The sequence below is a fragment of the Tachypleus tridentatus genome, chromosome 2 (genome assembly GCF_004210375.1).
Source record: "Tachypleus tridentatus isolate NWPU-2018 chromosome 2, ASM421037v1, whole genome shotgun sequence".
NCBI lineage: Eukaryota > Metazoa > Arthropoda > Merostomata > Xiphosura > Limulidae > Tachypleus > Tachypleus tridentatus.
In genome coordinates, this window is record NC_134826.1 from 48,537,872 (window position 1) to 48,563,818 (window position 25,947).

The 25,947-nt window shown below is 37.6% G+C and overlaps 1 protein-coding gene across 5 annotated transcripts in view; it reads left to right on the plus strand.

Moving 5' to 3' along the window:
* The window catches only part of LOC143243088 (nuclear hormone receptor FTZ-F1-like), an 84,336-nt gene that overhangs the window by 16,178 nt on the left and 42,211 nt on the right, over positions 1 to 25,947 (plus strand). The window contains exon 1 of one of the 5 annotated variants that reach the window (XM_076486827.1): positions 9,313 to 9,397. The exons of the other annotated variants lie outside the window; for them this stretch is intronic. Within the exon in view, the coding sequence (XP_076342942.1) occupies positions 9,328 to 9,397 (70 nt within the window). The 5' untranslated portion in view covers positions 9,313 to 9,327. Of the gene's footprint in view, positions 1 to 9,312; positions 9,398 to 25,947 lie in introns of those variants that run through there. 5 annotated transcript variants of the gene reach the window in all.

Below are 25,947 nucleotides of genomic sequence, written 5' to 3' on the forward strand. Positions count from 1 at the left end.
CTGCTTTTGCTAAGCAATATCTAAATCTTTTTTATTTTTTGTACTATGTTACAGAAACTCCCCACCTCTTCTTCCTACACGTGTACCCTTAACATGTGAGACACCCGTATTTTCAAACTCGCACAGAACAAATCAAGTCGTGCTTTCAACGACGCACATTTCGCTCTTGAAGTGCTTTATTGAAGTCATGAGTAGAAATTCTGTCACCTGGTGTTGTACTTTTGCGAAACCATCTACGAGTTAATGGGATTGTGATTCATTAGAATTTAAGAATGAATGAAAAATATATATACATGTAGTAATACGTTAATGCTAATACAAACGACCCGTGAATCAGTAATTTATATATACTCAACGCATGGTAATTAAAAATATTAGTAGGAAAATAAAATGAAAATCTCCATTTTTTTTTCTCGAAAAACGCATTCACAATTAGAAATATATTTCTATTGATTATTGGTAATAATAATTTTATGAGTATCTTGAGTTTTTATAAAGTCATCTTCAGACTAGCTTGTTTTCCTTAGTAAAAATGAAGAGGGAACACAAAGGAGAGCTCGTGCTAAGCAAAAGAAAGTGTGATAAGAGTGTTGGTGGTGCGATCGTTGCTGTTTATTCTCTCCCAGGGCACCGAGCTATTATTGTATAGAAGGTGGTGTTCAGTCACAGAAAATGTACTGTCCTGTTTAATTATAGATGCATGCAAAAGACCCAGCCTCGATCGACCACCATATCGTTCCCCGGTTTGCGAAAGTGGCGCTCGCTATGGACGGGAAATTAGGCTAGTAGGCCAGCCGTCTGTAGCCTGTAGCAGCCCTCACTACTCTCGTGTCTTCTCGGACCGTAGGTAGTGTTCTGTAGACCACACCTCTCGTTTATCTATTTTTGTTGACCGGTTCTTGTAAAGTTGAGGTTTAATTTCTCTCCCTCCTCTCCTTATATATATTACTAAAATTACTATGCAGAAAGTGGGCCGAACTGGTTCTCTTAAGCTTTAAGTACATATCATTGTCTAAAATCATTGGTTATAATAGGTGGGATAATTTGTGTTACACCATCGATTTATGGGAAGTGAAAAGCTCAAACAGACTTCTTATAGAAGATGTTTTGTTTGTTTCAACATGTTATCGCTGTTTATCTGAAAGTTAACAAGAGATGTAGGCCTAATTATCCATTTTGTTTGTATATTTCTGTAGAATTACTTGTTTCCACGTTGTCGATTTTTTGTTTCTGTTATTCCAACAAACTGTTTGTTGTTTCGTGATCTCGTTCGTTTTTTTTTTTTTTCATGCTAACACTCTTAAGTTATTATTGGAGGCTCTATTTGGTTTAGTTCCATAAAGTTATGGACTTGCAACGCTAAAATCCGGGCTTTGATTCCTCGTGGTGGACAGAACACCGATGAGCTGTTGTATCGCTTTGCGCTAAAACCAACAATATTACCTTAATATATTGCTATAAAAAGGCTAATTATTTCTAAACATTTTATAAGGGATTGCAGTAACTACTAGTTACCAGGTTTCGCGCAGAGAAAAGCACAATAAACCAGACTTGGGGGGTATACAGAAAATGAAGAACAAGTTAATTTATAAACGTTAACGTATTTCATTTTATGCCTATTCATAACAGTATCATGCAACATTAAGTTTTACGAATTGTACTGTTAAAAATGGGAGTTGTATTATTTAAATAAGGGACCGTGTTCAAATTCTAAGGCCTTCGTTTGAAGTAATTCGATAAATCTGTCAAGTATAATTATCCTCGGATGAAAGTGGAAATTAATCATTTTAAACGGTGATTTCGTTTGTTTTTTTTAATTCACTTAATTCTCACAACACGAGCACGGAATGTAGACAAGTGGTAATAATAGCTGTAACTTCTGGACAAGTGAACAGATGTATGTAGTAATTAATGTTTTATATTTCGCATGTATTAAAATCTATACTTAGCACACATAATATTTTAAAGTCCTAAATTACTTTTATTGAGTAATTAAAAACAAACCTGTACTAAGCAAATTTACTAAGGTTTATAATAATTTTGCCCAAAGCTACACGAGAACTATCTGCGCTAACCGCCCCTAATTTAGCAGTGAAACACAAGAGAGAAGGCAGCTAGCCATCACCAGCCACAACCAACTTGGGCAACTATTTTGTCAACGAATGGTGGGATTGGAACGAGGGATTCGAACAACTGACCAAGAGATTGCAAGTCGAACGTCCTAACCATCTCGCTAGGACAATAAAAAAGAATGTTTGAATATTCAGGGCTAAAACATAACTCGTCCCATTGTTGTTTTCATTCCGTAAATCTGAATTGTATGAAACGAACATGATTTTATTTTTAAGCTCCTTAACCAGTGATTCAGCCTCAAGCCTGAGGATGTATGATGTAAAATTGGATTTTGATTTGTGTAATACTTATGGTGAATTTTTTATTTTGTATTTATAAAATCCACTATATAAATACGAAAGAATGTCTGTCTGCCTCGCCTGTTTCTTGGCCGTTGCGGAGCCGACCTACACGCAACTTGCACGAAACGACGGCGTTTTTTCCCGCAACAACCATTATATATTGTCAAATCATAACCCTCACTTACAATGTTGTAATAACTTGCATGTTTTACCTGCAGCAAATTTCAAAAGTATGGCGTGCTTCTAATCAAAACTAGGAAGAGGGCCCATCCCGAAATTCATAAAAAAAAATACACTGCCTCTACCACCGGCCCGGCATGACCAAGTGGTTAAGGCATTCGACTCGTAATCTGAGGGTCGCGGCTTCGAATCCCCGTCACACCAAACAGGCTCTCAGTTTCAGCCGTGGGGGCGGTATAATGTCACGATCAATCCCACTATTTGTTGGTAAAAGAGTACCCAAAGAATTGGCGGTGGGTGGTGATGACTATCTGCCTTCTCTCTAGTTTTACGCTGCTAAATTAGGGACGGCTAGTGCAGATATTCCTCGTGTAGCTTTGCGCGAAAATCAAACCAAACCAAGCTTCTACCATCACACTTGATAACTTAGAGTGATACATTTGACCAAGTAGGAATATGTCTTCGAGAATCAGTATTTTGAATATTTCAGTCTATAAAAAATTTATCAGTAAGAATATTTGAACATAAAAATATGTAAGGTCAACATGCTTATCAAGAAATACTTAAAGGAAATAACCAACTATGCATTAAAAAAATGTACTTTATACATATATTGTTACTAGATTATACTCAATTTTTGAAAACATGTTCATAAAACATTTATATATAATTTGGGGAAGACGGGCATTCAGTTTGTATTAAGTATTCGTGAGCTCAAATATAACAATGTGTTGCAACGACACTCTGCTCTTGTTTTGTTGGCCTGTAATCATGTTAACGTAAATATTTGGGTCTTTTGTTGATTGTATATACTAGAGTTTAAAGGTGAAACATACGTTTTGACCTCTGTGTTGTAGGACCTCAAGCTTAAGGCAGTTGCAGTTTACAAAATGATTGAGGCCAGTGTAATCCAGTGTATCCAACTGTTGTATAATCGCAAGAATTGCAGTAGGTCTGTAATGCTTAAGTGATATTAATTTCGAAAACAAATGTGCTACTGGCAGTCACTGTTGTGTTCGGTTGAAGGGTGCATTTAGACTTCAGAAATCAAGGTAATTGTAGAGAACTTTTTTGAATATCTCAAGAAGAGATATTGCAATGGGTAATTTGTAGTAAATAATTGGTAATTTTGTAAGCGTAATTTCGAAATGATTAACAACTATAGTTTCGTACAAGTATACAATGCAATGTTACGTAACTCACTCGGAATTGGGCATTGTTGGAATTATGTTCAAATAATCTGCTTTACCTTGTAAAAAATATCGTACATAATTTTTTCATCATTCAGTTACGTTTTTAAATAATGTATATAACAAAAACTTCTGAATTTTTACAGATATATTTAGATGTTTTGTAGTAAGGTCTTGGGGTGTATAGGATCTTACGTCATACCCACAACCTGGCATAAAGCCAAGTTAGGCATTACTGCGTCACGTTTGAAATAATTTTGATTCCTTTTGTTGATAAGCGATATGTATGCGTTGGAAGATATCTATCATCAAGTTTCGTGGAAACGTGACTTAAAAAAATTACTGAGGAAGACATCAGCAGACACACATTCTAAAAACAAAACTTTAAAGCTCGGGTTATGTATAATCGCAGGTTACAAAGTTAGTACCACACCAAATTGTTGGAAGCGTACACATTCACAAGAAGTTCGTTGTGAAGCGCAAGTCTGTACAGTGGGCAGTCTGTTCTGTGCTCACCGCGAGTATCGAAACCTGATTGTTATAATCACCAGAAACAACTACACATTTCGGTTATAAAACAACAGCATATTTTGTGAATGGTGTAATTCACATATTTAAATTTAGTTACGCAGATAAATGAATATTTTTATCTAATTTTAATTTTTGTAATAATTTAAAACAACTATTTTAATGAACTCGAACGTTATATATTTTGAATATGTTCCATCTCCTTCTATAACCTAAATAACGTTATTTTCATTTTTACTAATAAACATGGTATATTTTAAATAACTGTATGGGGGGGCATTTTTATTTTCAAAAATTATCTTTTTGTTGATTTATCTCCCCCCACTTTCTTTTGAAAGCTTAGCTGGTTGAGAATTCGTAAACTTTCCCTGATGGCTGTAGTTTATAATAAATATTGATTTGTTTATTTAGTTAATAGTGATAAAATAGTTACAATGGACTTCACTCGGGTTTCTTAACTTTCTGTTGAGAGAACAGATTAAAAGTGTATATTGAAAACTAGGAAATGTTAGTTATGTACTCCTTGTTGTATAATAAATATTTCACAATCGACAACAAATAATAATGAATTTATATAGGGGTTTGAAACTACACTCTGATGGGAAAAGTGAAAATGTTCTGTATGAAACGAAAAAGTAACTGTCCGATTCAGTTTTTACTTTAACCACTTCATGTAATTTCAAAGTTATCGGAGGGTTACGGGTTCGAATCCTTGTTACATCAAATATGTTCGCCCTTTCAGCTGTGGGGGCGTTATAAGGTGATAGTCAATCTCACTATTCATTGATAAAAAAGTAGCTCAAGAGTTGACCGTGGGCGGTGATGACTAGCTCCCACCACCACCACGCTCTTTCGCTGCTAAATTAGAGACTGCTAGCACAGATAGCCCTGTCTTCGAGTAGATTTGCACGAATTCGAAAGAAAACCACACAAATTATGGTTGTTTCAAGCGATAGCATTTATTGTAGAAGGTGTCGAAATTCGACAAATATATATAGTTTTAGCACTTCAGGCAACAGACTAAAACTAAAGACTATTGAATTAGTAGTGTTCGCACTGAAAGTTGTTTACAAAATTCCCTTGTATACAGCACTTTCAACATTTGTACCTTCAGGGGCACAAACTTTGATCGGTAGAACGACTGTACGTTGAGAAGGAGAGAGGGGAATAAAAAAAGGCTTGGCTAAGTGCAGACCCCAAAGAACAGATACTCTCTTCCATTTATATTATTTTCAAATAATATTGTATGTATTTCTTTGGAAACTGGAATAAGCTATCTGAAGGCCACTGTTTTTATTTAAAATTATCTTAATTTTGAAAAAAAGAAACCTTTTTATTCCTAATAGCATTCCGTGGATATGAGAAATCCTACTTTTACAAGTTACGTGTGTGTAACTAAATAATCATGACATGTTTTTTTTAATTTATGCAATATATATGTAACAAGTGTTCCATTTTAAACTTTAAATAACGTTGTTTACAAGTAAAGAGTCCAAGCTAAGATATGTTGAAATTTACGAGGTTCGTTCTAGTGGAGTGAGACATGAGACAACGTTCCCGTTGTTTCTACTACTGAATATTGAAGTTGTTGTTTATGATGTGAGTGAGTGTTCATGCTTTCTGTAGAGTACTATAACGAATGCCCCTGTGGAGCTAACGAAACGTGTTGTTATTGTTTTTGAATGAAGGATGCATGTGTATCTAAGCTGGTGAATAATGGGGCATTTTCCAGTAGCTAGATTTTCAGAACAGTGCTATATAGGGTCTACTTAACAGAAGGTCTACGAAAACTTTACAAAGTGCGGGTTGTTACTTCTATTTTGAACTCCGACTGAGTTGTTAAGAAGGATAAGTACACAAAATATACCAACCAATAATCTTTATTAGTAGACAGACTCAACACACAACAAAGGCAGGTGTTTACAGTGGCTGTGTTGAACTAGTAAAAGAGAAATCTTTGTTGGTTTCCTCTCTCTCTCATCAGTTCATTGTGACACTTCCAATAAACTATAAAAGAAAAAATAAACTTCTGTGGTATTAAACTACAGTTGAACAGTTGCTAAACAAGTTTTTAAAACAATTCTAAATAACAACAAAATAAACTCTAAAACTAGCAAACATTTTGTGTGTAAGGTCATAAATATCTGCCTAATAGGTGAGTCTGGCTTCATATACCGTAACACAAACAAAGCTAAACTGCTCACGGCATGCATCTTCTACAAGTGACCTGGAACTATTCACATTCGAGTATACAGTGGCGAATCATTACATCATTCTTTGAAAGAAAAACAGCTATTTCGCGACATCACAAGTGAGATCAGATATTTCGTGTACAGAAAAAGACGCGATTGATGACCAATTACTATAGTCGTTATTACTCTCTTGTATTTGCCTCTTGTCTTGTTTTTAAAAGGTTTTCTGGTTTGTGGTGTGCAAGATGAAATAACGCAAACCATAAATTAAATTATAATAGTCGTGGAAATTGTTAGATTATGTCGCATTTGTTAAAACTAACGGTTACTTAATATTACGTTGTACGTTATGTGGTTAGTGTAAAGGGGAGAAACAGTGGTCAATAGCCCCATGTCATTATAACTGTTGGACTTGTTTTGGTTGTTTAGATGGATATAAGCAAACTAGATTTATAAAATAAAACTGGCCAAGCCTGGAAAGAGTTATATACGTAGAGCCAACTCCAGATTAAGGCGTGGGCTTACCGGGCTGAAGCCCAGCGCCTCACACTAATTGAGAAGCCTCAAGATATGACTATAAGTGTATTGCACGTAGAGGTTCTGCCTGGAGGAAGCCTCTATGCGTTGAAAAGCCAAGGGCCAATAAATCCCTTAATCCGACCTTGCTTAGAGCACGCATGTATAGTGAAGGACTTAATTATAAAGAGCAGCATACCAGGTTTCTCAATCTTATTTCACATAACGTAAGTTGTTTTTTTCTGAGTTTAATGTTTACAAAAAAAGCAAACAACTTTTAACTCTATGGAATCATCAATTATTTAGGAAAAAACAACAACCTATATAATATTTCTATTCGACACTCTGCAGTTCCAGTTTATAAAATGTACTGATATATGCATATTGTGTATAACATGTTTTTTTTTTACTTATTTGCCCTTGTTCGTGGTAACTGATAAGAGGTGTCATTCGAATGACAAGTTTAACTTCATGTTTACTTTTGTATATGCCAGGTGGTTAAGACACTCGACTCATGATCCGAGGGTCGCGGGTTCGAATCCCCGTCGCACCAGACATGCACGCCCTTTCAGCCATGGGGTAGTTATAATGTGACTGTCAATCCCATTATTCGTTGGTAAAAGAGTAGCCCAAGAGTTGGCAGTGGGTGGTGATGATTAGCTGTCTTCCTTCTAGTCTTACTCTGCTAAATTAGGGATGGCTATCGCAGATAGCCTTCGTGTAGCTTTGCGCGAAATTATAAAAAACAAACAAACTTTTGTATATTGAATAATATAAACGACTAGCATTCCTCAAAAAGCCTGTGTACGTATAGGTTCACTTGGTGAGTAGAGGACAACCAACCATACATATATTTAAAACTAATATGTTCGTGTGTAATAGATGCTCTGGCTAGACAATTTTTTTAAGAAAGATATTTAACTTCTGTAAGATATTTTTATATATATAATAAATATATCAACGGAAATGCATTTATCGGCTTCTGAGAACCCGATTTTATGACTAGATTTTTTTAAAACACGTTTCTGCGCAGAACGAAGTTGATAAGGAAATGTTGCACATGATAGTCACCGCATTCTGCAACCTCGCCGAGTGTTGTGATTTCTGTAGTCAGTCGCTACTGGTTCTTGAAAATTATTCATTTGCTATCATTTTTTAATTTTCACAACTTTTGTCATAAGATTCCCTTTTATGTCCTTTCCAACTGCCACGGTACATGGTTGTATGAGACATTTGATCAACCACTGTTGATTTAATAAGTGATGTAGGCCCGGCATGGCAAAGCGTGTTAAGGCGTTCGACTCGTAATCCGAGGGTCGCGGGTTCGAATTTCGGTCGCACCAAACATGCCCGTCCTTTCAGCCGTGGGGGCGTTATAACGTGACGGTTAATCCCACTATTCGTTGGTAAAAGAGTAGACCAAGAGTTGGCGGTGGGTGGTGATGACTAGCTGCCTTCCCTCTAGTCTTGCACTGCTAAATTAGGGAAGGCTAGCGCAGATGGCCCTCGAGTTGCTTTGCGCGAAATTAAAAAAACAACAACAAACTAATAAGTGATGTGATCTGAACTTGTTTTGAATGACTCGTTGTTGGTCTGTTTTACTTCGTTACTTGTCGTTTTTATTAATTTCACTGTTACCACGTTATACGGAATATAACCATTATGGTTGACGGACATGCCTTAGTGAAAGAATGTTGCTCTTTTTACCTTATAAAACAAACAGAAAACGGAATACAATAGCTTATAGATATTAGCAGTATTAAAAAAAAAACACCTTACACTGTGTTAGTGTGGTATTGACGGTTAAACTCCTCTAAATATTCAATTAAGATATTTTAAGTAGGTGGGGTCGCTTACAAAGCTACTTGTAAGGCTGTTGCTCGTTCTACCAAGTGTATATTAATTTGGAAGAAATACGGAGCGGGTGGAGCAGTCTAGCAGAACAAAAGAGGCGGCGAGCATGACGCTACTTGTTCTCGGGGTCTCGGCAGCGTCACCCAGAATAAAGGGTGGCGGTGTGCCCCCCTTTGTGGGGAACTACACTTGACTGACTGGGGTAGTGGGCGAGAGAACGTAATCTGATACGCTAGATGGATTTGAATAAACGATTACAGCATGTACTAATCACACAACTTGCACATTCCGAGCTCTATTTATTTCTATAACCCTTTCACCATGGCGCCATTCCCTCCAGAACACTGATGTTTCTCTGACGGGGAAAGTGTCGAAACGAGTACAACTTAGGTCTTATCCATCTGTGTATAGCGACTGAAATTGTATCAGTACAGTTCTCTAGTAGCATTCGGTATGATTGGGAACAGCTGGGAAATGCTGCGGTTCCAAGAGAGAGACCATCTGTGGTGTTGGTCCGAATCAGGTAGGAAGCAGGTAACCTTGGCCTCTAGCTAAGTTCTGGGTTTTCTTTGAGCCCCTCGAGTCAGTGACGTTGTCCTTTTTTATTTATTTTGGTGTATTTCTACTTACCTAAAGTCTTCTCTTCATTAACTGACGTGCCATGACAAGTTTGATAATTACTTGGTCTTATTTTATTGGCTTATTGTAGTCTTCATTGAATAACGTGCCATGACAAGTCTGATAGTTACCTGGTCTTGTTTTATTGGCTTATTGTAGTCTTCATTGAATAACATGCCATGACAAGTCTGATAGTTACCTGGTCTTGTTTTATTGGCTTATTGTAGTCTTCATTGAATAACATGCCATGACAAGTCTGATAGTTATCTGGTCTTATTTTATTGGCTTATTGTAGTCTTCATTGAATAACGTGCCATGACAAGTCTGATAGTTATCTGGTCTTATTTTATTGGCTTATTGTAGTCTTCATTGAATAACATGCCATGACAAGTCTGATAGTTACCTGGTCTTGTTTTATTGGCTTATTGTAGTCTTCATTGAATAACGTGCCACGACAAGTCTGATAGTCACCTGATCTTGTTTTATTGGCTTATTGTAGTCTTCATTGAATAACATGCCATGACAAGTCTGATAGTCACCTGATCTTGTTTTATTGGCTTATTGTAGTCTTCATTGAATAACGTGCCATGACAAGTCTGATAGTTACCTGGTCTTGTTTTATTGGCTTATTGTAGTCTTCATTGAATAATGTGCCATGAGAAGTCTGATAGTCACCTGATCTTGTTTTATTGGCTTATTGTAGTCTTCATTGAATAATGTGCCATGAGAAGTCTGATAGTTACCTGGTCTTGTTTTATTGGCTTATTGTAGTCTTCATTGAATAATGTGCCATGAGAAGTCTGATAGTTACCTGATCTTGTTTTATTGGCTTATTGTAGTCTTCATTGAATAATGTGCCATGAGAAGTCTGATAGTTACCTGGTCTTGTTTTATTGGCTTATTGTAGTCTTCATTGAATAATGTGCCATGAGAAGTCTGATAGTCACCTGATCTTGTTTTATTGGCTTATTGTAGTCTTCATTGAATAATGTGCCATGAGAAGTCTGATAGTTACCTGGTCTTGTTTTATTGGCTTATTGTAGTCTTCATTGAATAACGTGCCACGACAAGTCTGATAGTTACCTGGTCTTGTTTTATTGGCTTATTGTAGTCTTCATTGAATAACATGCCATGACAAGTCTGATAGTTACCCGGTCTTATTTTATTGGTTTATTATAGTTCTCTTTTCATTAATTGATGTGCCATGACAAGTCTGATAATTACCTGGTCTTGTTTTGTTGGTTTGTTATAGTCTTGTCTTCGTTCAGTGGCTTGCCATGATAAGGGAATTAATTGACCTTTACTCAAACTTTAGGTATTGTTAAGGTTGTACACGGTGTAACAAACAAAGCTACTATTGTTCGAGTTGACAGTGATTTCAGTTGAAAATAATGCATAGTGTTGTGAGTAACACCAACCGAAGTTTAACCTTTTATCTACAACGTTTATAGGTAAACTCTCCAAGTACCAGGTTCAGGTTTAGGTTGTGGTAATAGTAATAATAACTAAAAAGAACAGGTGTTTTTTAATGTTTTACTACATTTTTATTCAAGTTGTGAAACTTCGAAAAAAAAATTCTTGAACTCCCATGGCTTAGAAACACGAGTCCATAACCGTGAATTAATCAAAGGTATCGTGGAGAAAATATTCTACATAGAAATATAATTTGCATGTGTATCCATCTGTTATTGGTAAACTGTTTTTTTGTTGTTTGTTTTCTATTTCCCCATCGTTGACCCCCTGCCCTAGTGGATCAGGGGTAAGTCTTGCAGTTTACAGAACTAAAAGTCAGGTTTCGATACGCTGTGGGAAGAGTAAATGGCACATTGTGTAGCTTTTGGCTACACACACATATTATTGGTAACTTACATGAACATCGTTTTATAATATTGGTTATGTGTTGTTTTTTTCTTACTTTTCGTCTGTTATGTACTAAAAATGAACATTTATATGTGTGTAACTGTACTAACGTAGTATGTCTGTAAACATATGTTACTCTCCCTGTTAATGTTTGTAATAACAGTATTATATGATGTGTAACATAGCGTGATAAGTGTAAGGTCTTTCATTAGGTAGGGGAAAAGAAAATTGTGTGTATATGTTTTTTAAGCGCCATTTACAGATACTTTTACTTAACTCTGAGTTATTCAGTAAAGAAACTGTTTGAGATAAGTAAAAATAAATACATATGCGGTTTTTCATCATTACAGTAACCTTGTGTATTTTGATCTAATTTTGTCCAATTTTGACGGTTGGAGTTCTCCGAAACCGGATTTAATTTGGTGACAAGTGGGAATATAAATGATCGATAAGACTTGTAGTCTTAAATATATACATGTATCTGAAACAGCTTGTCTTGTTAATATAACAGTTAAACTTGTAAGTAAATTTATTATCATAACAAAATTCCGTATTAAAAATTCTAATGGTAAGAGCTGACAGCGGGTGGTGTTAACCAGCTGTCTTACCTCTAGTCTGTTACCACCAAGTTAATATGGACGACTAGCGCAGGTAGCTCTCAAATAGCATTCGCAAAACTCTAAACAAATGAAACTTAACTAAATTTAATAACATAACATTTATAAAAGATAGATTATCAGATAAGTTTAAAATAATAAAGAATGGGTGTGTGTCTTTGAAAATGTTGTCACCCTAGCTTCGTTTTGTGAATGCATAATGGTTACAATGATATAACTGAGGAGACTGCAAGAGGTATAGGTTTTTTTTTACTTGGAGTGTTTCTACATCCCTGTGACATTTATTTAAATCCCCCATTCACATTCTAACTATTTATGTATACCATGATATATAGCCATTCAGTGATTAACGTGCAAGTACTTCTGACGAGATAAAAGTAATTAAATATAAATGTTTTTTTTTTTTCACAAATGCAGATATTTTTCTGTTTGTTTGTTTGTTTATGAATTTCGCGAAAAGCTATACGAGGGCTATCTTTTTACCAACGAATAGTGGGATTGACCGTAACATTATAATATCCCCACGGCTGAAAGGACGAGCATGTTTGTGACGGGGATTCGAACCCGCGACCCTCAGATTACGAGTTGAACGCCTTAACCCACCTGGCAATACCGGGCCAAATATCTTCTTTGTTCATCTGTTATCCTGTGTATGTGCTTTTAAAAGGAAGACCTTACTCAAGCAATAGAAATAAAATGTACTGCTGTGGAATAATGAAGTATCTAATTAGCTAAGTGTTTTACTGCTGTGGAATAACGAAGTGTCTAATTAGCTAAGTGTTTTACTGCTGTGGAATAACGAAGTATCTAATTAGCTAAGTGTTTTACTGCTGTGGTATAATGAAGTGTCTAATTAGCTAAGTGTTTTACTGCTGTGGAATAATGAAGTGTCTAATTAGTTAAGTGTTTTACTGCTGTGGAATAATGAAGTATCTAATTAGCTAAGTGTTTTACTGCTGTGGAATAATGAAGTGTCTAATTAGCTAAGTGTTTTACTGCTGTGGAATAATGAAGTGTCTAATTAGCTAAGTGTTTTACTGCTGTGGAATAATGAAGTGTCTAATTAGCTAAGTGTTTTACTGCTGTGGAATAATGAAGTGTCTAATTAGCTAAGTGTTTTACTGCTGTGGAATAATGAAGTGTCTAATTAGCTAAGTGTTTTACTGCTGTGGAATAATGAAGTGTCTAATTAGCTAAGGGTTTTACTGCTGTGGAATAATGAAGTGTCTAATTAGCTAAGTGTTTTACTGCTGTGGAATAATGAAGTGTCTAATTAGCTAAGTGTTTTACTGCTGTGGAATAATGAAGTGCCCAATTAGCTAAGTGTTTTACTGCTGTGGAATAATGAAGTGTCTAATTAGCTAAGTGTTTTACTGCTGTGGAATAATGAAGTGTCTAATTAGCTAAGTGTTTTACTGCTGTGGAATAATGAAGTGTCTAATTAGCTAAGTGTTTTACTGCTGTGGAATAATGAAGTGTCTAATTAGCTAAGTGTTTTACTGCTGTGGAATAATGAAGTGTCTAATTAGCTAAGTGTTTTACTGCTGTGGAATAATGAAGTGTCTAATTAGCTAAGTGTTTTACTGCTGTGGAATAATGAAGTGTCTAATTAGCTAAGTGTTTTACTGCTGTGGAATAATGAAGTGTCTAATTAGCTAAGTGTTTTACTGCTGTGGAATAATGAAGTGTCTAATTAGCTAAGTGTTTTACTGCTGTGGAATAATGAAGTGTCTAATTAGCTAAGTGTTTTACTGCTGTGGAATAATGAAGTGTCTAATTAGCTAAGTGTTTTACTGCTGTGGAATAATGAAGTGTCTAATTAGCTAAGTGTTTTACTGCTGTGGAATAATGAAGTGTCTAATTAGCTAAGTGTTTTACTGCTGTGGAATAATGAAGTGTCTAATTAGCTAAGTGTTTTACTGCTGTGGAATAATGAAGTATCTAATTAGCTAAGTGTTTTACTGCTGTGGAATAATGAAGTATCTAATTGCTATGTGTTGTCAAATAAAAGTTTCAACATTGTTATTGATGTTCTATCATTTAAAAACTACGTTAAAATATACGGGAAAGCTGCATAAAGAAATAGTGTAAATACACACACACACACACGTTTTTTTTCTACTTCTTTATATTCAGTGGAACCCGTTACTTTCCGAACATTAATTTTAACTACTTACGCTACCACATTTTTCCCTCTCACAAACAAAACCCCGTCCTCGAGCCTCTTCTAAGACTCTTTTGGCGCCATTTCTTATGTGATTAACACCAGTTTCTCGTCTCACGTGAGCAGGGTTAAGCACAGATATTCTACTAAGTAATGGGTAACCTACTGGCAATTGTTAGTAAGTTTTGTTGTTGTTTTTTTAACGATCGAAGCTACTATGATGTAAGTCTTGTTTGTAGCATAAAAGTATATACTAATGTCTTACTTGTGTCGTTCCTTTATCATTGAAGAAGAAATCAGGGTTTCATCTAATTCATACACAAAATATACGGTAAAGTGTTTTTTAGAAGATATATAAAAGTTCATCTAGTTCATTTGTTCATGCATCTCTGCTAAATAAATCTAGGTGATCAAGTATTATATTACATTAAAATGTGGCTAACTTGTACCTGAAACCTTAAGAAATCCTTAGTTTTATTTTTATACCTAATTCTCACCCACCTCCCTCCCTCCTTTGAGTGAGCAGTAAGTCTGGGTTTAACGTTACAAATTGGGTTTTGATATCCGTGCTGAGCATCGCATAGATAGCCTATTGTGTGTAGCATTGCGCTTAACAAAAATGTAATTCTCAGGTATTTTGCTGCGTAGAAGTTCATCTGTTCTTTCTTCATTCATTACGAAGAAAAATTTCTTGTTTTACATTATGGTTACGAATTTTTGTGTATTAAAACTGCTTCTATAGAGGTCTTCAAATTGGATTCAACACAAACAGATAAACATACTGAATTACACATTACTTTTCAGACACTAGATCACTCTCGTAGAATTTCTTTTATTAATTCGATTTATTTTAAATAAAACTTCTCAGAAAAGTAAAACGCACACATTGGGCTAAAGACACTTCAACCAAAATTTACAGTGAATAAGGTTATTAGTGACTAGCAAAAAAGTTAAATGTGTATAACACAGTGTAACTTCGCGTTATATTATGCAGTATGTCTCTAGGTGGGTCAGAGATAATAGGGTCGATTCTCTGCGTTGGACACAACAAGTATATTCCTTTAGTTATTTCAAAAATATATTTGCAAAAAGAAAAATTAGGGTCTAGTGCTTTTGTACAGTTTCCAAGGTTAAGACAGGTTTTACGCTCTTAAGAAAAGCGTTGTCGTTGTTGTCTTATATTTTACAGAAGTGAACGAATGTTGGAATTTAGAAACGTCATACTCCATTTAACGCCGTTAACATTACGACAAAAGTATGACGTGCAGTAAACTACATAATTTCATATAGCTATTGTGTAGCTGTTTAGGCTTGTCCACAAGTACCAAAGACTTGTATACCAGTAAGTACTACCCCTCAATAAAAAAATAAAAACTGTCAAGTTTATATATGTTAAATCCTTTATTTTATGGGTCAACCAGAATTTCGTTTTCTCTACATGAGGAACTTCTAAGGAAAAGAATTTCTAACTTTCGCTATCCACGAATTCGAGACACAATCCAGTCAGTATCGAGTTGGCACGAATAATTGGAAGTAAGAGTTATGTCACGATTATGTGTGGTGATAAGATAGCAAGATAAGAACTGAATAATTATTTTAAATCTCGAATTCAAAATTACACATACTCAGATTGCATGTGAAAGAAACCATGTAATAGATTTGTCAATACCAGTCCATATAAGGAATATTAAGCTACAATGTTGTTATTTTTATTATTTTTCCAGAGGGAGAGGACTTAACACGTACGTTGATACATTTTAAGGTGTTGGCTGAACCATCATGCTTGAGTGAGATTCGTGCGACTTTTTTTATAAACAAGTGTCGTTCACTGTAACCCGAATCACATTCTAATGAACGTTATTACACACTCGACTGTTGTGTCAACAGGCTAGCTCAAGAGACAACATTATCTGTGTCTATCCCGCAACGTGCACGCTACCTGCTATCCATAATCACGATAAAGCCTGCCTTTGTTTACGTAGGTTATAATTTAAATAATGCCTTGCAGAACACCTGTAATAACCCGGTAACATCTCAGAATAAAAGTTAACGTTATGTGGCTCTTGTATTTATTATTTTGTACTCACTCGCTTTTGGTAAACTAATAATAATAATAAGTTTGAAATATTAAATCGGCTTTAACCGAAACATTTTAGGCACAATACAATCATTTGTTGTTGTTTTTTTTCATTTATTTTGTTTGTATTTAAACACAATGATACATAAAGAACTACCTGTACTATACCAACTACGGGTATCGAAATAAGAGTTTTAGCGTTATAAGTCCGCAGTCTTACTGCTGAACCATTGGGACGCAAAACGAACCTGTTAAAATTTGTATTTGTTCTCTTGTAGTAATAATAAAAATTTGTGAAAGTTTTAAAACAATTTGTACAAAACATATTGGCTGAATATTTTAAACATCTTTACGAAACTTAGTAATAATTCATAATCGTCGAGTGAAAAGCTGCAGAGATTTAACATTTGAACACATGGTAGTCCAAAATAAACGATATAGAAATAGAGACGGACACAGTCGGTGATAAAGTTTATATTAACGATCACTTAGGTCGTAGCTTTTCTTTTGCTAAATCAGTTGATAGTATGGTTAATCACTAACTCACTTGCTGTGAGCAGATTGGTTGGATTTTAGTGACGCTAGCCAGTCACAGAACTTATGTAGAATCTCGCGAAGATACAAATTACTTGTTTCCTGAAAGTAAATCAAAATATAGTCAATATTGTTAATCTAATTTATAGCCAAAAAATCAAATGTTATGTCACCAAAGTGTATATTTCGTGATGATGAGAAACCCACCTGAGGTAAAAATGTATCTCAGGACGGCTGGTATTGTTGTTAACACTTTTACTAATAAAGCAGAGAACAACGTTTCGACCTTCTTAGGTCATCTTCAGGTTAACAAAAACAAACAAACAAACAAACCCTGTTAACATAAAGATGACCTAAGAAGGTCGAAACGTTGTTCCCTGCTTTATTAGTAAAAAGTGTTAATATCCATAGCAGCCGTCCTGAAATACATAGTGTGTTGTTGTTGTTTTTTGAAGACTGAATAGTGACCTATTAATAATTGATTCTATCAGTGCTGTAGTGTGTTATATGTATGGTTCATTCTATCAGTACTGTTGTACTGTGTGTGTGTAGGTACACTAGTACGAAAATGTATTAGGGACTTTGGCAATCACTGTGCTTTACACGTACGTTAATTATCGATTTACTACGGACACGAAGTTGTATCTATTGTGAGCTCGTCTGAGAGTAAACTTGCAAATGTCCGAATGTCTTTACGTATTGACATGTTACTTGTCTTTGGTATCAATGCTTAGAATACCCAGGGTATGTATAGTGTATGTGTGCTTTTCCTCAAAATCTCTGGTGTAATTTGATTCCACTTTTCTCAGAGCTAGATACACAGACTGTATGTAATACAGTTTGTACTGTTTTGGTTTTTTTCTGGACAATAAATACAAAAAATTCTAGAATTAAGGTCTAGAACTTATGGTGTCCATTCCAATTGTTGGAAACCTACTGAAATTTCTTCTTTCACCAAATAAGCTTAAAATTTCTTAGAACTATGTTTGAGATCATTATCTTCTTCAAATTTGGAATTCTGTCCAATCGGCTTTTGTTTCTAGAGGACATCGTGTAATGGATTGATGTACTGTGGTGTTTATGGTGAACTACGATTCCATCAGTTTATGAAAAAAACCCAACACCATTCGATATATTGTACTTAAAGTATCGCAGAATCTCCTACATGTTTAACTGCTGGCTTCGATCATTCATTCTGCAACTTCTCATTGACTCTTTGCGATCATTGTACCAGAGACTACTGTAATCGGGTCTTGCCTGACTTGGTGAGGCGATCGACATGTTGTGGACTCAAATTCCCGTCACCGAATATGCTCAACCTTTCAGCCGCGGGGACGTTACAAGTAATCCCACTATTCGTTGGTTAAGAGTAGTCCAAAAGTTGGTTGTGGATGATGTTGACTAGCTGCCTCCTATGTAGTCCTTCAGTACTTAATTAGGAAAAACTAGCGCTGACAGCCTCAAGTAGCTTTGTGCGAAATGTAACAAACAACCCATCATATGTGTTCTTTCGTAAGAACTAATCTCTGTCATATTTTCTTTGTACAGTGAGAGCTTTCTTGCTGTTACTACTTCTCCAATGGTCAAATTTCAATATCCTTTTTTAGTTTGCCGTTTTTGAAACTTTATCCGTGAGTGACATGTTGCTGTCATCAACAAGGTTTCTCAAAGGTTTCCTTCAGTTTTCCTGGGAATTAATTTTCAGGTATCTAACACCTATTTTTCAGTGAGGTTTCATTCTCTGTCCCATCTTTTCCCCCTCGGTGTGGATTCCTATACGTGGTGAGGGGACCTCCCAGGGAAGGTTCTGTTCTATCTGGTTACCTTCTCTGGGATCTAAACATCCACCCACGTGTTTGCCGTGCGTGGCGACCCGTGAAGGGGAGGAGAGGATCCTGGTGGTTGAGGTGTCCAACCCTAACACACCACTTTGGTCTCGAATTCCTGTAGACGGGCGGCCTTTGGGTGCCCCCCCTTGGGTCAATCGGCTGGTCCACTTGGGCTAGAGTCAACCAAGTACCAGTGTTGGAAGTTCTCAACGGGTGTTGTGGACATTGTGCCTGATGCTGGTGTTTGTGTATAGTACTCACGAAACCCTGGCGTTGCTGCATTGTCCTTGCATGACTTTGTAGTGCGTCCCCTTGTAGGGCTCCATGGTGGGGTGGGGTCAGTGGGTACCGAAACTTTTTTCCTTTTCTTTTTCCTATGGATCCTCCAAAAACTTTAAATAAAATTGTAAAAAAACAGTCAATGGGTAAGCGACCACGTCTTGAATACTCAGAACAGCAATCTTCAACATCAGTAACACATGTACCTCATTTTCTTATATTACATTCTCTTTTAGAAAATCCTTTAGGACAAATGTCCCCTTTTTTTATTCAAAAGGGACTAGAGGGACTTGCTGGCTCTCCAAAGTTAGTAAAGAAACTTCGATCTGGTGACATATTGGTTGAAACATCCACATCCCAACACAGTGAACTCCTCTTGAATTCAAAGGCAATTGGGGATATACCTATTGAGGTTACATCCCATGCAACCTTGAATTCTTCACGAGGAGTTATTGTTGAAAGGGATTTGAAGAACGTTCCCGAGTCAGAGATTCTCGCTGGTCTCTCCACTCAAGGAGTTTCTGCAGTGAGGCGCATCTCCACTCGCAAAGATGGAGTTACACTGCCAACAAATACCCTCGTTTTAACATTTACTTCACCTGCCACCATCAAGGCAGGTTATCTCATTTTCAGGGTTCGGCCATACATACCAAACCCTCTTCGATGTTTCCAATGTCGGAGATTCGGCCACTCAAAGACATCTTGTCGTGGTTCCCTGACATGTGCTCGTTGTGGAGACAAGGACCACGATGCATATGACTGTGACATGAACCCACATTGCGTAAACTGCAATGGTTCTCACCCCTCTTACTTTCATTCTTGCCCAAAATGGTTGGAGGAAAAAGAGGTGCAGCATTTGAAAACGACACATAACATTAGTTATTCTGAGGCTCGGAAATTGCTGTCCACAACTCCATCTCGGACATATGCTGCTGCACTTCATTCCACAACTACAGTGGGAGTGCAGACAGATTTCTCTGTGCCTCCAAGAGAATCGTTTTCAAAACAAATGGAAAGCCTTTCGACCTCCGTGGTTAAAAAGGTTGATGAACCGACTTCCACACCCATCTCTGTTCCTCCCATACCTTCCAACAAACCTCAAGATCCACGTCCTTCAGTTTCAAATACAAGCATTTCTTCTGATACATCTTTTTCTCCCACCACAAGAGACAAAACAATTATTCGTTCGCGTCCTCAGTCACTGGATTCCCCTTCCAATAACAAAAACCTGCCCACCCGACCCAGAGCAGGATCCATGGAGATTGATAGACCTCCTCCGACTAAAGACAGTAAAGAAAAAAGACGTGGTCGTAAACCGAAGGGTTTTCCAGCCACTTCACCTACCCGTTCTTAAAAAATGGCCACCTTGATACAATGGAACTGTCGAGGTTTACGTTCTAATCTGGATGATATCAAAACGCTGATTGCTTCCTACCATCCTGTTTGTCTTTCTTTACAAGAAACATTTCTCAAAACTGCTGATACTGTCTCCATTCGGCAGTTTTCTCTGTACAGAAATGACAGGTTGTGTGATGGTCGAGTACATGGAGGGGTGGCACTGTTGGTTGATCAACACGTGCCCACCTTGTCTTTGTCACTCAACACACCCTTGGAGGCTGTAGCCATCCGTGTTTCCTTGGGTCATACCATCACTGTTTGTTCTCTGTACCTGTCCCCTGGAGAGACATATGATCAATCAGAACTTGATGCTCTCGTTGAACAGTTGCCATCTCCATTTCTAATCCTAGGGGATTTTAATGGACATCATCCCCTCTGGGGAAGTGCTATTATTGATGGGAGGGGCTGATCTGTAGAGCGGATGCTCTCTGATCACAATCTTTCTCTTTTCAATACTGGTTCTTCCACTTACTTTCATGCACCTAGCCAGTCCTTTACCGCTATTGATCTCTCAGTTTGCTCCCCTTCATTATTCTCCCATTTTTCATGGAGGGTTGACAGTAATCCACTAGGCAGTGATCATTTTCCGATCCTTTTGAGAGAGACTGGCCGTGGTCGATCCCACCCTACCCGCGTGCCCCGGTGGCAGACTGGTCCACTTTCACTGCTCTCGCAGAACTTGATTCTGCCATCGTAAATCAGCCATCAATAGACGACTGTGTAGCAGCGGTAACTGACTGTATTACACATGCAGCTGCTCAGTGTATTCCTAAAACCTCGACACGTTTTCCACGATATCCTCGTCCGTGGTGGAATCCTTCTTGCCACTTAGCACGGAAGGCTCAAAAGCGGGCCTGGGATACTTTTCGTAGATATCCCACACTTTCAAACCGGGTTGCTTTCCAACGGGCCCGTCCGTGCACATGCTAGGTGGGTAAGACGTCAAAGCCAGAAGGAATCTTGGATTAAGTTCACAACCAGCATATCTTCTACCACCAGTTCCAAGATCATATGGGACATGATTCGAAAGGTTAATGGGCACTACAATTCTGTTCCCCTCTCGATCTTACTCTCTGATGGTCAGGAGGTGACTGATGTTCGGAACATCGCTAACACTCTAGGTGAAAGCTTTTGCCGGGTATCTAGCACTTCTGCTTGTTCCTCCACCTTCCTGGCCATCAAGACTCGGGCAGAGCGATCACCTCTTTCCTTTCGAACTGACTGTTTTTTTTACTATAATTGTCCCTTTACCCTGGTGGAACTAAAAATGGCCCTTCATCGGTCTGCCAGTACGTCTGTTGGACCTGATGATATTCATTATGACATGCTGCACCATCTATCTCCTGCTTCTTTTGATGTCCTTCTGATTGTTTTCAACCGGATCTGGCAGGATAATGTTTTTCCTGATGCCTGGCGCCAGGCTATTATTTTACCTTTCTCTAAGCCAGGGAAAGATCCCAAGATTCCTTCAAACTACCGTCCAATTGCTTTGACGAGCTGTCTCTGTAAGACATTAGAAAGGATGGTTAATGCTCGTCTTGTTTGGTTCCTTGAATCAAACAACCTCCTCTCGCCCACCCAGTGTGGGTTCCGTCGACAGCACTCCACCACAGACCACCTAATTCGTCTTGAAACATCTATCAGAGAAGCCTTTCTCAACCGCCAACATCTTGTATCAATATTCTTTGACATAGAGAAGGCTTACGACACAACATGGAGGTATGGCGTTTTGCGAGACATCCATGCATATGGGTTACGTGGCCATCTACCCATGTTTATTAAAAAAATTTTAATGGACAGGAGATTCCAAGTTCGTGTGGGTTCGACACTTTCCCGTTCTTTTGTACAGGAACTTGGAGCCCCTCAAGGCTGTGTATTGAGTGTTACACTCTTCAGTATAAAGATAAATGCCATCACTGAACAACTCCCTCTCACTGTTGCGAATGGGCTGTATGTCGACGACTTTCACATCTCATGTCAGTCGTCAAACATGAGATATATTGAGCGGCAACTACAAACTGCCCTCAATCGTGTACGGAAGTGGACTCTGGCGAACGGCTTTAATTTCTCTCTCTCTAAAACCGTATGCATGCACTTTTGCCGTCGACGGGGTATTCACCCTGATCTTGAACTTCATATTGGTGAAGTTTTGCTGCCAGTGGTCCCGGAGACCAAGTTCTTGGGGCTTATCTTTGATCGTAAACTGACCTTTATACCACACTTAAAGCAGCTTCGGGTCAAATGCACAAGAGCACTGAACATCCTCCGTGTTCTCTCTTCTACCAGTTGGGGGGCAGATCGCTGTTCAATGTTAAAGGTATATCGTGCTCTTATTAGATCGAAACTCGATTATGGATCAATGGTCTATGGCTCTGCAAGACCCTCGGCCTTAAAGATGCTGGGCCCCATTCATCACCAAGGACTTTGACTCTGCACTGGGGCTTTCCGTACCTCTCCAGTTCAAAGTATATACATTGAATCTCATGAACCTTCTCTACACCTTCGCCGTTCGCAACTATCTTTACAATATACTTCGAAACTTCATTCCTTACCAAAGCATCCCACCTGGAAATGTGTTTTCCTTCCTCGGTGGGCAGTACTTTTTCAGAACAGACGATCTGTCATTGCTCCGTTTGGCCTTCGCATCCGGGCGCAATTGGATGAATTGGGTCTGTCCTTGGATAACATTGCAGATTCCACAGGTCGGCCCATCCCACCATGGCTTATTACAGCCCCCAAATGTGACCTTTCTTTCAGTCACCTAAAAAAGGCAGATACTCCAGATTGGAAGTACCGTCTTTTATTCAATGAATATCTTTCAAACAATCATTCATTTCCCATTTATACAGATGGTTCCAAATCAGGTAATTCAGTGGGCTCTGCTATGGTTTGCTATGGGTCAGTAGTTGCGCGCAGAATCCCTTCTACAGCTTCTGTGTTCACTGCTGAACTGTATGCCATATCTCTTGCCCTGGATCATATTGCAGCTGAGCAGTACTCCAACTGCACTATTTATACTGATTCGCTTAGTTCTATACTTGCCTTGAAATCGCTACACGTTAGCTCACATCCTATTCTTGCTGATATTCGAAACCGACTGGCCCATTTCTCATTAGCAGCTACTTCAATCCAATTTTTCTGGATACCAGGCCATGTTGGTATTCGCGGGAACGAGCTTGCAGACATGGCAGCTAAATATGTCTGCTTCAGCACCATCATTCCTATGCCTATTCCGTACATGGACTATGGTGTTGTCTTCAAGGCTCGGCTCCGTGCCAGCTGGCAGTCCACTTGGAGTGAGCAAAGCGACAACAAACGTTTTCAAATCAAACCCAAAATTGGACTTTGGCCATCTAGCTTCCGTAAAGTTCGGAAGGAGGAAGTTGTTCTCACTAGGCTACGCATTGGTCACAGTTTTTTAACTCATCATTTTCTTTTATGTGGAACTGATGCACCAATGTGTAGTTTGTGTAACACTCAAATCACTATCAGCTACGTTTTACTTTCTTGCCATTGTTACAATTCTCAACGACGGCAATATTTTAAACATATTTTTCCCAGGGTCAGTCTGTAACATTGGACAGAGTTATTGGTGATGGTGACTCTGTCCACCTTGATAATGTTTTTAATTTTTTTAATGGCCATTAATCTTTTTAATCTCATTTAAGTGTTGCATATTTATTCATTACACCTTTTTAATTGTGGTTCCTTTTTTACAGTTTTAATCTCTCTCATACAATTTGACATTGGACAATGGCCAGAACATTAAATATCTCGACACCAGGACTGGAAAGACCAACTTCAGGTGACTAACGCTACTGTTTGAACTATCCGTTTGAACTACTCGTTAGTCGTCCTGGCGAGTTGTTATTATACTTTTGCTGCATATCATTTCACACATTTACTACTTAACTTTTTAGTACTGGCCATATTGACTCATAACTCAGAACCAGGACTGGAAAGGCCAACTTCAGGTGACTAACGCTCCTGTTTGAACTATCCGTTTGAACTACTCGTTAGTCGTCCTGGCGAGTTGTTATTATACTTTTGCTGCATATCATTTCACACTTTTACTACTTTACTTTTTAGTACTGGCCATATTGACTCATAACCCGGAACCAGGACTGGAAAGACCAACTTCAGGTGACTGACGGTGGTTTTTATACTTACCTGTTAGTCTTCCTGGCGGGTTATGATCATTACCATTCTGCTACAGGTAGTCCTTTACAACTTTGTTGACTGGATGTCAACATTGGTTTTTACGTCATTTTCTGTTTTAATTGCCGTTTTGCTTTTATCTTCAATTACTTTTAAAAATTTTACTTCACTTACTTGACTTATTTTTTTACTGGACATTTGGCTACTCATTATTATGATTTTGCGGAGTGTCTTTTAAAACTTTTATTCTTTTACATTTTGATAATAGCTGCTATGACACATAACCCGGAACCAGGACTGGAAAGGTCAACTTCAGGTGATTGACGGTGGTTCTTGAACTTACCTGTTAGTCTTCCTGGCGGGTTATGATCATTACCATTTTGCTAGAGTAAATATTTTACAACTTTGAAGACTGGATGTCACCAATGGTTTTTACACCATTTTATGTTTTAATTGCTGTTTTGTTTTTACCGTCATTTACTTTTACAAATTTTACTCCATTTACTTGACTTTATCTCTTTACTGGATATTTGGCTACTCATTGTTACAATTTTGCTATGTATCTTTTAAAACTTCTATTATTTTACATTTTGATACTGGTTGCTATGACACATAACCCGGAACCAGGACTGGAAAGACCAACTTCAGGTGACTGACGGTGGTTCTTGAACTTTCCTGTTAGTCTTCCTGGCGGGTTATGATCATTACCTTTTTGCTAGAGTAAATACCTTACAACTTCTTATACTCTACCTTCTATCTTAACATTGTAGACTAGGTGTCAATATTGGTTTTATACTTTTTTGTTTTACCTTCATTTCCATCTATGTCTATTACTACATTTATTTTTTTACATGTTTACCGAATGTCTGGCGCATATAGCCTCGCTGCTTTGTGCCATAAAACACTAAATCAATCAAACCCATCTTTTCTATGATATTATGTGATTCAGTTTCCTTTTCACATGTCCAATGTATATTTCAGAACTCTTGATACTCAGCCGAAGCCGTCTTGCAACTTTTCTTGAACTCCAACCTTATCTCTGTACAATAATGTTTTTTTTTTTGTCTTTTTAATGACAACATACTGTATTAGCGGTACTGACCGATATTCGCGTGAAAGTCATTGCTAATATACCTCCATGTATTTACATGTAAAACTCGAAATATGACAATCTAAAACTTTAAGCAGTGAAGACTGGTATAGAAACTGAAACCATTCGTGTGACAATACTGTGAATATAAATTAGACATAAACAATTTAATTAAATGTGTAGCATATTTAAAGTCGTTGATAAAGTGGAAGAAACGTTTGTTTTTTGAATTTCGCGCAAAGCTACACGAGGACTATCTGCGCTAGCCATCCCTAATTTAGCAGTGTAAGACTAGAGGGAAGGCAGCTAGTCATCACCACCCACCGCCAACTCTTGGGCTACTCTTTTACCAACGAATAGTGGGATTACTCGTAAAATTATAACGTCCTCACGGTTGAAAGGGCGAGCATGTTTGGTGAGACAGTGATTCGAACCCGCGTCTCACAGGT